Raw genomic sequence first — 15,772 nt, forward strand, 5'->3', positions numbered from 1 at the left:
CCCTGTGGGGCGCCGGCTCTCATACCCCATACAACCCATGTTCCTACGGATTGTCCACTGGGAGACATGTCTAGCATGGCCTGTGTTGAATTGAGCCGTGATTTGTTGCACGGTTGCCCGCCTGTCACTACTGACAATCCGTCTCAGATGTCGCCGGTCACGGTCATCGAGGGTGGCTGGACGGCCGGTCGTTCGTCTGTTGTGGACGGTGACACCCGCATTCAACCATTCACAATACACCCTAGATACGGTTGATCGTGTGAAACCAAATTTCCGACCACTTCCGAAATCGCACTTCCCATCCGTCAGGCACTGACCACCATACCCTGTTCGAACGGTGGCAGCTCATGACGACGTTCCATGTTACACCTGTTACATGCATAGCCACTGCTCGCAAGGTCTCCTATACAACTGCTGCTGGCACAGGGGGCGTGTGGTCCGCAGACAACACACCTGTGCATCAGCGCTCCGCTATCCCATGACATTTGCTCTGTCAGTGTATACACATTGAAATGAAATGTACAAAGACATAAACTACTTGGCACTTAAAAAGTTCTCGGTTTTGGTTTAAAAATCGTCGTGTGTTCATGGAACACAGAATAGACTTGTTGGTCTTGTTTCATTCTATTGGAAACATATGCACTATCTCAGTTGAGAATATACACATTGACTGAAAGTTATACATTGATATGAAAAACTTGGCACTATGATGTTCTTAGTAAAATACTGTCATATGTTTGTATAATTTGGCATAGACTTATCTATCAGTCTTGCCTCAATCATCTGAAAACATGTGAACCTTTTCAATCAAAGCTTAATGGCCAATTATACCACACAATCACATGAAACATTTGGTATTTTTTAAAGTTCCTGGATCTGGGCTAAAACACTATACGTGTGCATGATGGTATGGCCTTGGCTTATGGCTTTCCTCAGACACCCACCTTCAATGCATGTTTCTAAAAGCCAAGGCCATACCATCACCATGTAACATCAACAATAGTTGACAACAGTTACAACTGCATAAGCAAGTGTTCCATAATGAAGGATGTTCCCCCAGCTCTTCAACCAATTTAAACCTACCAATAAGTTTATTCCATATTATCCTAAAACACTGCAAGATTACGTAAACTAAAACCAGCAATTTCTAAATGTTTCATTGTCAAATGTATTTCATTTCAACTATGTCATATATTCAAGTTGATTGAAACAGGACCGACAATTATGTTGAGTGTTCCACAAACACACGGCAATAATTTTAAATCAGATCCAAGAACGTTCTTAAAACACCAAGCATTTCAAGCCAATGTATAAATTTAGCTGATTCATGTATCCATGTAGATCAGGGCCTCTCAAACGCCCAAACTCTCATGCGTGCAGAGCGATGTGCATAGGCTCTGTGCACTGTGCATCGGTCCGACTCGCCTCAACTCGGCTTGAATCGGATGGTGTAGTGTGTTGAGAGCGACGAAGCGTTCGGTGATAGACGGCTTGTTTATCAGTGAAATAGATAAGCGCACAACATAATAAAGGAGCAACCTGTTTCAAAAGTCCATTTCAATCCAACTGGGAACTTGCGTATATTTTTGTCTGTCATGACGATAAAGCCAAATGCTTAATCTGTGGGACGATAATTACGTACGCAAGAAAATAGTCTTTGAAAGACACTACAACAGACTACATTCGGAAAATTATTGTGAAATCATAGGAGACGCCAGAGTGAAAGAATTAAGGAGGTTTGTTCCAGTACTGTAGCATTTTCATTTTAGTTACGGGTTCTGGAATTTTTTTAAAATTATGTTTACATTCCTCTCAAACATGTATGTGAATTTCTAATTCACTTTTTTAATATATCTAATTTAGGGCGAAGAAGATGAAGGGTGTAGTGACACTGCTCTTAGAGCTAGTTATAAAGTTGCTTTACGGCTAGCAAGAGCTGGGAAGCCGTTTAAGGAAGCGCGGTAAAGTAAAAGGGTTCACTGGCTTACTACGGGAAAAGCTTAACATGTCGAATTTGCAATCCATTCATTGTTTTTCTCACTAAGAGGCTCTTTGCGCAAAAGTTATCGGTCTTTAAGACGTGATGAACGTAGTTGTGCGTATCGTGAACTATATTCGTTCTCACGGGCTCACTCATCGCCAATTCAAATAATTTTTGGTTTGACTTGAGGAAGAGTATCCCGATATCCCCTACCATACAGAGGTACGGTGGTTAAACAAGGGAAATGTGATTTTATGACTTTTTCGAATACGCCACGTCGTTGCTGAGTTTTGGGTGGAAAAAGGACGTCCAGAGCCACTTTTACGTGACCCTGAATGGGCAGCTGACTAAGGATTTTTAGCAGATATTATGGCTCTTCTAAATGATTTAAGTCTGAAAACCCAAAAAGAAAATCATCTAATCAACGACACGGTCAGCAAGATTAAGGCTTTCCAACAGAAACTTCAACTCCTCAAACACAACCTTTCGGAAAAAATTCGGAACACTTCCCTGAGCTAGGAAAACGATATATATACATATCATAATCTTTGATAAATACTCCAGGTTTTACAAAGTGGTTTACTCAAAACGTTGCTATGGTTTTGTTTGACAGCACACTTTGAAAAGTACGTCGAGGTGCTACAATCCCTTGAAAATGAGTTTAGCGACCGATTCTATGTAAAGTACCGGTATATCACCAACTGTAAAAAGGTAGATGATTTTAAGTGTACAAGCGTGACATGCAATTAGAAAACATTCGTTCACAATACCTCTTTATGTGAATATGTCACTTTTGGTACTCCAAAGTAATTTTATATATTAAAACTGTAACTTTTAATTTAAAAAATTGTGTTTCTCGTTACAGGATATTACTGACCTGTAGCCAATGCTTGATGTGTTTGTAAAACCCTTTTCGATAGCAGTTGAAAGTGTGTCTCCTAATTTGCAATTTGAATTAACAGATTTGCAAAATGATGATCATCAAAAAGATCTGTTTTTCCATACAAAGACTGACCGAATTCTACCAGAATTTGTCGAAGGAAGATTTTCCTAAGCTACATCGAGAAGCAGCTATAATTATTTCTACGTTTGGTTCCACATGTATATGTGAAATGTTTTTTTCTGTTTTCACTTGTACGAAAACTAGATTGCGTGCTAGTATTTCTGATTGTAATTTAAAGAACGCTCTCAGAATTGCTGTCAGCCGATCCCTTATTCCAGGCATTACTGGTATAATTGCAAGGAAAAAGGAAAAGAAGAGCTAGAGAAGTACACTACTCAAACCAAACGTAATCTGCAGTATATGCCGACAAATATTCAGCATGCCGTGCACCACCTGTAAAGTTGTTTAGTACCCTGGTCCAGCGCCTTTCGGAAATGGGACCCTCAAACTAAACTGAAAGAAGAGGGTTTTTTTTAATAACACTGGTAACATTGTCCCATACAACTGAGCGTCTCGCCTCACCACACGTAAACATTTCGCAGTGGGGGAGAAACAGCGGTGTAGGTGAGGAAAGCGAAGACAGATCGAACGGGTGAGACAGGTGTAGGGAAAGAGGAGTGGGGGGTCTGCACTCTGGTCAACCAAGTGAAGTCGTCTTTTGCATCGTGCACAGTGCATGCACCCTGAGAGGCCCTGATGTAGATGAAAGGTCCAACAAGTCTATTCCGCACCTCCAAACACACGTGCACTGTCTTAGCCCAGATCCCAGAACTTTAAAAAAATACCAAACGTTTCATATGATTGTGTGGTATAATTGGCCATTAAGCTATGATTGAAAAGGTTCACATGTTTTCAGATGATTGAGGCAAGACCGATAGATAAGTCTATGCCAAATTATACAAACATACACCAGTTTTTTACCAAAAACATTATAGTGCCAAGTGTTTCATATCAATATATCACTTTCAGTCAATGTGTATATTCTCAACTAAGATAGTGCATTTGTTTCCAATAGAATGAAACAAGACCAACAGATCTATTCAGTGTTCCACGAACACACAACAGTTTTTAAACCAAAACCAAGAACTTTTTAAGTGCCAAGTAGTTTATGTCTTTGTACATTTCATTTCATTTCATCCAGTTTAATCACATAGAAACAAGACTATCGAGTCCAAGAACATTAAAGCACCATGTGTTTCATATCATTATAAGTGTTTCATGTCATATTTGTGTATATTTTTAACCAGTGCATATGTTTTCAGTGTTCCGTATTCCACGAACATACGACAGTTTAAGTCAGAACTAAAAACTTTTTAAGTTCCAAGTATTACTTAACATGTGTACGTTACATTTCAAGGTAATGTTTTGCAACCCATTGATGCATTTTCAGGCAATCACCATTATGTATATAATTTTTTTATTATGTTCTTATGTCAACCAAACTGTATGTAGGCAACCTAATGATGGTTGTTATCAAATTCCCCTTGATTTGATATTCAACAAGAACTGATGATGACTTCAAGGAAGTCGAAACCGGTCTTCGCCCAATTTAATATATTTTACAATGTGTTGAATGGTGGAACATCCCTCAAACTCGATCTTATCAAGTAATTCTGGTGAGGGCCCCATACTCTAGTTGGGGTCTTACCAGAGACTTATATGCCCTCTCCTTTACATCCTTACTACAACACCTACACACCCTCTTTACCATGTGCAGAGATCTGTACCCTTTATTTACAATCCCATTTATGTGATTACCCCACTGAAGATCTTTCCTTATATTAACACCTAGATACTTACAATGATACCCAAAATGAACTTTCACCCGATCAATGCAGTAATTAATACTGAGAGGACTTTTCCTATTTTTGAAACTCACAACCTGACTTTTAACTCCATTTATCATCATACTATTGCCTGCTGTCCATCTCACAACATTATCGAAGTCATTTTGCAGTTGCTCACAGTCGTAACTTATTTACTACTCTATACAGAATAACATCATCCGCAAAAAGCCTAACCTCTGATTCCACTCCTTTACTCATATCATTTATATATATAAGAAAACATAAAGGTCCAATATTACTGCCTTGAGGAATTCCCCTCTTAATTATTGCAGGTCAGATAAAGCTTCGCCTACTGTAACTGTTTGAGATTTTTTTTTTTTTTTTTTTTTTTTTTTAAGAAATATACCAACCCATTCAGTCACTCTCTTGTCCAGTCCAATTGCACTCATTTTTGCCAGTAGTATCCCATGATTCACCCTATCAAATGCTTTAAGGTCTATTTACATTTAGCAGTGGCATGACCGGACCGTAATCCCACCGTCCATGATTTCACAGTGTTTTCCATTCACACTATAACGTGACGTGATTGGCATCGGTCAGTATTTTCTACAGTACCACAAAAAATGGCGAAACTCTCAAAAACTGGTTTATTGATGATTGCTCTTGTTTTGGATGAAGAGGAGGAGCAACAAGTGACAAAACGGAAGTAGTTTCATCAGGCCTGAAACAAGAGAACAACAGAAGGGGAATTTGCCACTCTTTATAAGGAATTGATGGACAATGGATCAAAGTTTCACGAATACTTCAGAATGTCAGAACATGCATTTAACATTCTATTGAGCAAACTGGAAGCCATTTCTCTGAGGGAACAACTCGCAGTTTGCTTGAGGTACGTAAGGTAGAATAGCATTACAATATAAGCTTTGACATTTTATTTTGAAAACAATAAAAAGACATTTCAACTTCAACTAAGTGTACAAATATTTTGAATAATTTCTATACAATATTTTGTTTTAAATTTAAAATGAAGTGGTATTTTACAAATATTTGGTAACATAAATTATTACTTTAATCAAAGTTTACAAAAAAACATTTTCATACTGTAAAAACACTCATCTGTAAAAATGTATTTTGGTTCAATTTCAGTTTCGATATGTATTTATTCCTGTCGGAAATTTTCAAAATACTGTTGCACTGAATAGTTCAGGGAAGTTGCCGGTTGCCTTTGACCCGTTGTTAACCCTTGATTTTCATTCACTACAACACATTCATTGTAGCTTCCTGTCCGACTCGTTGGCTGAACGGTCAGCGTACTGGCCTTCGGTTCAGAAGGTCCCGGGTTTGATTCCCGGCCGGGTCGGGGATTTTAACCTTAATTGGTTGATTCCAATGGCATGGGGACTGGTTGTATGTGTTGTCTTTATCATAATTTTATCCTCATCATGCCGCGCAGGTCGCCTACGGGCATCAAATAGAAAGACCTGCACCTGGCGAGCCGAACCCGTCCTGGGAAATCCCGGCACTAAAAGCCATACGACATTTCATTATTGTAGCTTCCTGCAGGAGAAGGCTGTCCAGAGTATGTTGGGGTAGAGTAATTAATGAGAATGAGAAACTGCGGATGATCCTGCACCGGGCTCTTCTCCCATGAGCATTTTAAGCTCATACTTTTGCACAGCGGCAAATATATCCGCTTTAGCGTAATGCCAGTAACGTGGGGGCAGCTTTTTCAATGCTGGAGCTATTCCTGATAAAAAGGCGTCAACAGGATCTGGTGACTGGATTGATGGAGATCCCATACTTTCCTTTTCTTTCAGAAGATACTCCATAACAGTAGCAGCGGCACTTTTAGGAGGATTCCTTTTTTGTATTAACAGTTTTCGTTTTTTCGATGGTGTCGAGTATCGTAAGGAACTTATTTGTGTTGTTGGAGTAGACAACGTGTGACATTGAGACTGCTCATTTGCTGGACTGTTGACTTGAGCAGAAAGTTGTTGTGTCTCGTTGTTGTCTATATTGTAATTTTCGTTATCATCTCCTGATAGGTCCTGGTTTCCTACCTCGTCACCAATGTTGCTCCTGGTCTCCCTTGTATTGAAAAATTCTTTCAAAAAACTCAGCTGCTCTGAATATTTGTAGTGTTTCCCTGATTTCACCTTCTGACTGCTCACAGTAGTATTCTTCCTTAGAGACTTCCTAAAATTGTCCCTTATGTTGCTCCATCTGGTTTTACAAGACTGCCCTGAAAAGAAAATCACTGACTATACTGATTTATTATTTATTAAATTGTAAACACATCTGTAGGTTCTGTTATAGGAAAAAATACATTGAACTGTAGACACACACAAATTAGAGCATAGAAATACAAAGTAATTTGTATTCCACGTAAATATGTTTATTGTTGTTATTGTTTGTTTTTTTTGTTTTTTTTGTTTTTTGTTTTTGCCTTGCAGGCATTTGGCCACTGGGGATGTGCTAAACATGATTTCCTTTAGCTAGCGCATGGGTCATAGTACAGTTTACAAGATCGTGCGAGAAACCTGTAAGATTATTACTAAAAATCTGATGGAAGAATTGTTGCCTACACCAACAGTAGAAATGTGGAAGAACATAGCTACTGATTTTTATGATATATGGAACTTTCCTAATTATATTGGTGCTTTGGATGGTAAACACATTATCCAGGACCCTCTGAACTCTGGATCATTATTCTTACAAAAAAAAATTTCCATTGTTTTGTTGCCTCTTGTGGATGCCCACTGCAACTTTATTGCAGTTGATGTAGGGGCATACGATAGGAATAGTGATGGGGGATTTTTTTTTACAAGTTGTTCTACGTCGCACTGACACACACAGGTCTTATGGCGATGATAGGACAGGAAAGGGTTAGGAGTGGGAAGGAATCGGCCATGGCCTTAATAAGGTACAGCCCCAGCATTTGCCTGGTGTGAAAACGGGAAATCATCTTCAGGGCTGCCGACAGTGGGGTTCGAACCCACTGTCTCCCGAATACTGGATATTGGCCGCACTTAAACGACTGCAGCTATCAAGCTCGTTAAGGGGGGAGGCGGAATCTTTGTTAATTCAAATTTAGGTAAAGCACTTAAAGGTCGTTGAATGTAACAGAATTTTTTTTTTTTTTTTTTCTGCTAGTTGCTTTACATCGCACCGACACAGATAGGTCTTATGGCGGCGATGGGATAGGAAAGGCCTAGGAGTTGGAAGGAAGCGGCCGTGGCCTTAAGGTACAGCCCCAGCATTTGCCTATTGTGAAAATGGAAAACCACGGGAAACCATCTTCAGGGCTGCCAACAGTAGGATTCGAACCCACTATCTGCCGGATGCAAGCTCACAGCCGCGTGCCCCTGACCGTACGGCCAACTCGCCCGGTACAGAAAAATCTATGATACCAAATATAGATATTCAAGTTTCATATGTTATTGTCGCTGATGAAGCATTCCCGCTTAAAGACTAAATGATGCGACCATATCCGGGTGATAATTTGGATGATCGTAAGCGAAACTTCAACTACCGGTATCGTTTGAGTAGCGCGCGGAGGACATCAGAAAAAAGTTTTGGTATTTTGTCACAAAAATTCCGGATTTACAATAGGCGTATTCAGGCTTATCCAGAAAACGTTGATAAGGTAATTCTTGCCACGTACTTATTGCATAACTTTGTGAAAATAATATGACAAATGGTTACAATTACACTCCTCAGGATGTTGAGTCGAGGAATGAGGACAGCACACTACAAAATTTAGAATTCCAAGGTGGGAATGCTACGTCACATGCATTTCGGGTCAGAGAGTTGTTCACAGAATAATTCAGCTCTAACAATGGCCATCAACTATGTCAAAGAGACTAAAAACCTCCAGGTGGATTTATAACTCTTTACGTGGATCACATAAGTTTGTAAATTTACTGTATAAAAGTTAGCCATGGTTTCTGTATAGATTCATAAAATTAATAAAAACGTATTTGCTTACCAGTTGTTTTCATTTCTTCTCCTATTTTTCTCCATATATTGTTCTTGAAATCCGTGTCCATGTACTTGGGGTTGGACAGATCATACAGCACAGGATGATTGCGCACTAGTTCAATAAGCTGTTCATCATTCATCTTCAACTTTGACAAAAAGACGTTCGAAATTAATTGTAACTTGTATAAATACGCCCGTGTCACGGCCGTGAAATGAGAAAAATATCGGCGGGAACTAACCTGACTGTCACTGTACGGTGTCGGCCAAAGAGAATGGGGGTACCGGCGGGAGCACTGACCGCACTGTCACGGACCGGCACTGGGCGAGTATGAATACCGTTCGAAGCACGTGCCGGTCACGCCACGGTCACGTCACTGTTAAGTGTAAATAGACCTTTAGACAGGTCAATCGCGATATAGTCCCTTTGACCTCCTAAATCCAAGATATCTGCTACATCTTGCTGGAATCCTACAAGTTGAGCTTCTAACCTTTCCTAAAACCGAACTGCCTTCTATGGAACCAGTTATTAATTTCGCAAATATGTCTAATATAATCATAAAGAATGCCTTCCCAAAGCTTACGTGCAAGTTGTACGATGTTATTCGGGTTCGTTACCAACTCTTATATTTCACACGTAGATGACTGTGAATAGTTATTGTTGTCGGTGGTGTATGCAGCAAAATAAATAAGTATTTAACATGAGTTTGATATCATATTGCATTGTATGCTTTTGAGCTTTGTTCGAGTTAATTCCATTGCTGTTTAGTTCGCAAATTTTTTACAGCGTTGAAGATGAATCAAAGAAAATTGTTGGCAGTACTGGCTGCAATAGCATGATCTATTCTATCCTCTTTGGATCAGTATTCATCATTCTCTTTGGTATTCATAATGGCTGCCAGCCGTGAGCAACGTGTGGGTGATGCTGTGACTAGAGTTGGGAACGGTAGGAGGGGAGCAGAGCAGTTGTTTTCTTTCGACCTCCGGTAGTCCTCCGATTGAATTCACTGGCGGAAAATTCAAATACTTTAATGCGGGCAATGTTGTAACGGTGATCTTAGGAGGAATTACAATTTAGATTTCAGTACTAATTCCACAGACGCATGTGTTCCTCTACGTTTGTCATTCAAATGCTGTAGTCGTTTCAAGATCGCCGCATTATTTGTTACGCTGTGAATAACAGATTTTGATCTGCTGACATTCAGTTTGCAATAGGTGCAGGTGGATAGAATACTGTAGATTGAATTTTGGCATATAGTAGGCCTATACCGTTGCAGATGCATTTACAATATTATTAATAGTAAAAAGGTTTAAGTAATAATTATTATACACTGACTGACAGAGCAAATGCAACACCAAGAAGGAGTGGTCAGAACTTTATGCCAATTGCAGGGTAGACTGACGTCACTGAGGTATTCTCATGATGAGAAATGCGCCGCTGTGCTGCGCACGTAGCGAACGATAAATGGGACACGGCGTTGGCAAATGGCCCACTTCGTACCGTGATTTCTCAGCCGACAGTCATTGTAGAACGTGTTGTCGTGTGCCACAGGACACGTGTATAGCTAAGAATGCCAGGCCGCCGTCAACGGAGGCATTTCCAGCAGACAGACGACGTTACGAGGGATATGGTGATCGGGCTGAGAAGGGCAGGTTGGTCGCTTCGTCAAATCGCAGCCGATACCCATAGGGATGTGTCCACGGTGCAGCGCCTGTGGCGAAGATGGTTGGCGCAGGGACATGTGGCACGTGCGAGGGGTCCAGGCGCAGCCCGAGTGACGTCAGCACGCGAGGATCGGCGCATTCGCCGCCAAGCGGTGGCAGCCCCGCACGCCACGTCAACCGCCATTCTTCAGCATGTGCAAGACACCCTGGCTGTTCCAATATCGACCAGAACAATTTCCCGTCGATTGGTTGAAGGAGGCCTGCACTCCCGGCGTCTGCTCAGAAGACTACCATTGACTCCACAGCATAGACGTGCACGCCTGGCATGGTGCCGGGCTAGAGCGACTTGGATGAGGGAATGGCGGAACGTCGTGTTCTCCGATGAGTCACGCTTCTGTTCTGTCAGTGATAGTCACCGCAGATGAGTGTGGCGCCGGCGTGAAGAAAGGTCAAATCCGGCAGTAACTGTGGAGCGCCCTACCGCTAGACAACGCGGCATCATGGTTTGGGGCGCTATTGCGTATGATTCCACTTCACCTCTAGTGCATATTCAAGGCACGTTAAATGCCCACCGCTACGTGCAGCATGTGCTGCGGCCGGTGGCACTCCCGTACCTTCAGGGGCTGCCCAATGCTCTGTTTCAGCAGGATAATGCCCGCCCACACACTGCTCGCATCTCCCAACAGGCTCTACGAGGTGTACAGATGCTTCCGTGGCCAGCGTACTCTCCGGATCTCTCACCAATCGAACACGTGTGGGATCTCATTGGACGCCGTTTGCAAACTCTGCCCCAGCCTCGTACGGACGACCAACTGTGGCAAATGGTTGACAGAGAATGGAGAACCATCCCTCAGGACACTATCTGCACTCTTATTGACTCTGTACCTCGACGTGTTTCTGCGTGCATCGCCGCTCGCGGTGGTCCTACATCCTACTGAGTCGATGCCGTGCGCATTGTGTAACCTGCATATCGGTTTGAAATAAACATCAATTATTCGTCCATGCCGTCTCTGTCTTTTCCCCAACTTTCATCCCTTTCGAACCACTCCTTCTTGGTGTTGCATTTGCTCTGTCAGTCAGTGTATTCCATTGCATGTAAACATGTATTATATACGATGCTCTTACATTTATTATACTCGTAGCTCATTTATTACGGAAGAATATGTCCGGCTTCATGGCTAAATGGTTAGCGTGCTGGCCTTTGGTCACAGGGGTCCCGGGTTCGATTCCCGGCAGGGTCGGGAATTTAAACCATAACTTGTCCTCGGACACTCCCGGCACTAAAAGCCATATGCCATTTCAATTTTTACTGAAGAGTACGGACTGATTGGAACTGGCTATATGCTGTACTGGGCTGAGTAGTTCAGATGGTAGAGCGCTGGCCTTCTGAGCTCAAGCTTGCGGTTTCAGTTCCGACTTTGCTCGGCGGTACTTGAAGGTGGTCACATACAAGTGTCTCATGTCGGCAGGTGTACCGGCACATGAAAGAATTTACTGTGGGACAAAATGCTGGCCGGCACCTTAATGTCGCAGAAAACCACTGAAGTGGTTATGGGAGTATAATAAATAATAATAATAATCTGTCTATCAATTTCCCCTACAGGGTTGGGTGTTCCCTCGGACACAGAGAGGGATCTGACCTATACCCCCTCAAGGAAGTGTCCTGGAGCGTGAGACTTTGGGTTGGGGATACTTTTTTGTTTTGTTTTACATCGCACCGACACAGACAGGTCTTATGGCGACGGTGGGATAGGGAAGGCCTGGGAGTGGGAAGGAAGTGGCCGTGTCCTTCAGTTAGGTATCATCCCAGCATTTTCCTGGAGGAGAAGTGGAAAACCACAGAAAACCATCTTCAGGGCTCGATAGTGGGTTCGGATGTTGGTGAATGAAGTCCTGGAAATACCTCCGATAAACGTATGAATCCCTGTTCACCTTGGATCCATGGGAGTAGATCTAGACGTATATCCGGTCGTGGAACCATCTATGGAGGTACCTCGCTAAAAGTGCTCAAGGCAACCACCGATATCGATATTCAAAGCTATCAATTCGAAACCCAACTGACCATGTGGCATTCGGCCGACTTTGGTACCTCTGGTGGAATTGGGTACTAAAGATACATTGATAGCCCGGATGTAGCAGCATTTCACGAATTCTGGCAGCGTATATGAGGAATAACTGCTGCCTCCTTATCCGTAAGTGGTGGTGGTGGTGATTATTGTTTTAAGAGGAAGTACAACTGGGCAACCATCCTCTATATAACACTAATGAGAAGGAAAAAATGGAAGGGGTCCGACATTTCGAAATATGAAGGTATCGGCCAAAGGAAGACAAGGGCCACAAAGGGCATGAAAATGAAAGACTCCCTAGGCCTCCGTACGTAATACCATCGGTGTCGGAAAAGAACAAGAGTTGACCAAGAGAGGTTGGATCGTATAGATGAAAGTGAGGAGCCTGGCACAAGTAAGTGGAAGCAATACCAGGACTCAGCTAAGGGCCCCGTAGTCGCCAACCCACGCTCCAAAGTTCAGAGCCCCTGGGGCACCTTTTAGTTGCCTCTTACGACAGGCAGGGGATACTGTGGGTGTTATTCTACCGCCCCCATCCACAGGGGGATGGCTAGTGAATTCCATATCGCCAAGTAGTATCGTAAGCTTTCTCCAGGTCAAAAAATACGTGGCCTCCTGAATGGCGCTCTCCAGTCTGACCAGATGATCAGTGGCAGACCGATGAGAGTGGAAACCACTCTGGTAGTTAGACAAGAGACCTTCCTTTTCCATGGCCCACACAAGACGCCAGTTAACTATTCTTTCAAATTTACAATCAAAGAAAGGGTTTTCCACCTGTTCAATACTACAAAATAAAGAAATTATAAAAACATCACATTTTTGGTACCGGTTTCAGCTACTTTATTTGCCGTCATCAGCCTAGGATATTAATGCAGGACATTTTGACAACTACATTAAAATATTTATAACATATGTATGTACCCAAACTGAACATTCTAAATAAGATGCACATTTAAAGGTTGTATATAGAAAAAAAATCTTATAATTACAATAATAGTAACAATATCACAGATAAAATAATAATACTGACATAATAATAATAATAATAATAATAATAATAATAATAATAATAATAATAATAATAATAATAAAATACAGATAAAATCATACAGTGACTTTTTTAGAACCTCATAAAGAGTGATTTAGTCTCTGTTTTTCAATTACATAAGTTCTACGGTATATACGCAATTGTAAACAACAAGAACTTATAGGAGATCAAAATCACTTCCCTAAAGAAATGAGAATCTATATAAAAAAATTTTTTGAAGTGAAGTGAGCTGGACGTGTTTTATCTCCTATATGTGCTAAAAGAAGTGTGTAGATGTTGTGATTCCAATAGACTTCAACTGCCGTCCCAGTATCGGCATTATGAGTGTTAATATTTTTGTATTATCTCCATTGGATGTGAACCTGAGTAGTATGTTCCATTGGAACTTTAAGACAGGATCGACCAGTTCACTCCAAATGTGACCGTGATGTTCTTGTACATCAGTGCAAATTGTTGTTTAAAAAAAAAAAAAAAAATTGGGGGAACAGTTTTAGTATAACATCCACTCAGAGCTCTGACTTGGAGTTTAGAATTTATGGCTGAAGATGCCTGCAGTGACAGGTGAAACCTGTACCATATGCTTAAACTTTAATATAATGATTGTATCATAGTCTTAAAGACTTTGGTGGTTTTTCAATAAATTAATTGATAAACTTTTTTTTTTTAATATCTTGCTTGCCGATGCTTTCATTGAGATTTGCTCTTTCTTTCCTTGGTTATTGGTGCTGTAAGGAACTGTCTGTTTGCTAGTTGATGATTTCTCGGGAGCAGTTGCTACAAAACTTATTGGTGTAATCGGTACTTTCGCTACCTTCTCAGAAAACGAGACGGAGAATTCTGGAGGGGCCACTGATTTCCTCCGGGCATCTGGATAAGATAGTTTGTGTCTTAATCTCCTGGATCTTCATTTCTTCCTTGAATATGGGACAATTCTGTGCAGTTTACACACACGGGTGGTGGTGTGCTTTCTACATCGGTATGTGCCCCTTTTCCACATTCCCCACAAGTTGCTGAGCCTTGGCAGTGTGGTGATGTCTGACTAAACCGTTGGCAGTTGTAACAGCGCATAGGTGCTGGAATATAAGGTCGAACTGTCAGCATATACATTGAAACTTTACTTCGTTTGGGTAGTGTCTGTCTGTCAAAAGTGAGTATGAAAGCACCTGTGTCGTGAAGATTGGCTCCGACACGCCTCTTGAGCCTCTTAACGTCGGAAACTCCCTGACGTGCAAGGTTTCGGGTGAGATCATCATCAGAGGATTTGACTAAGTACCTGTGAAAGATGACTCCTTTAATGGAGTTCAGGGACTTGTGCTTTTACACCTTAACAGGTACTGGTCCGAACATTGTAGCTTCCAGTAACCTCTTACTCTGTACAACTGTGGTGGTCTTGATAAGTACGGAGCCGTCTCGCAGCTTCCGCATCTCATCAACCTCTCCACCAACAATATCCTCCACAGCATTACTAATTATAAACAGATTTTCTGGAAGGAAGCTCTGTCCATTGACTCTGGAGACAACCAGGAATCGAGGCAGATTTTCCTCAGACGTTTCTCTATTGAACAAATCATTGGCTCGATTGAAATGTTTACGTATTTTTACATTACAATTTAAAGATGCAGTTTTAAGGCCTGCAGCCTTTGATGAATAAAACCAAACTCAAAAACCATGCATAGTCCCACGAGTACTTGGGATATAAAATGTTGATCTTTGCAGAGCCCTGACATACCAATGGCAAGGCTATACACTCCAGAGGGCACCCGGCATCGCTAAGAACTACTCTCCCAGTAGCCATGCATCACCTCGCCACGACCCGAAACTTGCGACTGGAGAAGGGTTAAACCTCCGTAGAACTTTACTACCTGAGGCAGAGAGGTTGGCTAGATAGAAAGAGAAATAAAATTTAAGAAGATGAGAATAAAAGGGTAGAAATAGTAATGAAGAATAAAGAGCGCAGGCACCTCTCATGCAACTCGGGGACACCTTGTTAGTCTGGGCCTACACCGAGGCCGATCCAGTATGGGTAACATTGAAGAATATGCTATATAGGGTAGATGGTGTCCATTCAGAGCACGCTGGAATAGGAGATAAAGAGAGAAGAACAGATTGCCCAGAAGAAATAGTTGTCTCAGTTTCATTCTCAAGAATGATTATCCGCTTAATATCAAGAGGGAAGTAATGGACACTTGTGTTCTCTTTGTTCCCACATATGCTGTTGAAACGGGTGGTGGTGGTGATTATTGTTTTAAGAGGAAGTACAACTAGGCAACCATCCTCTATTAACACTAATCAGAAGGAAAAACT

The 15,772-nt window shown here is 41.6% G+C and overlaps 1 protein-coding gene across 1 annotated transcript in view; it reads right to left on the minus strand.

Moving 5' to 3' along the window:
* Positions 1–14,785: 14,785 nt before the first annotated feature.
* The window catches only part of LOC136877747 (uncharacterized), a 110,866-nt gene continuing 109,879 nt past the window's right edge, over positions 14,786–15,772 (minus strand). Inside the window, exon 6 of the mRNA XM_068228732.1 lies at positions 14,786–15,106. Within this exon, the coding sequence (XP_068084833.1) occupies positions 14,786–15,106 (321 nt within the window). The remainder of the gene's footprint in view (positions 15,107–15,772) is intronic.

Source organism: Anabrus simplex, chromosome 7 (assembly GCF_040414725.1).
Source record: "Anabrus simplex isolate iqAnaSimp1 chromosome 7, ASM4041472v1, whole genome shotgun sequence".
Lineage (NCBI taxonomy): Eukaryota > Metazoa > Arthropoda > Insecta > Orthoptera > Tettigoniidae > Anabrus > Anabrus simplex.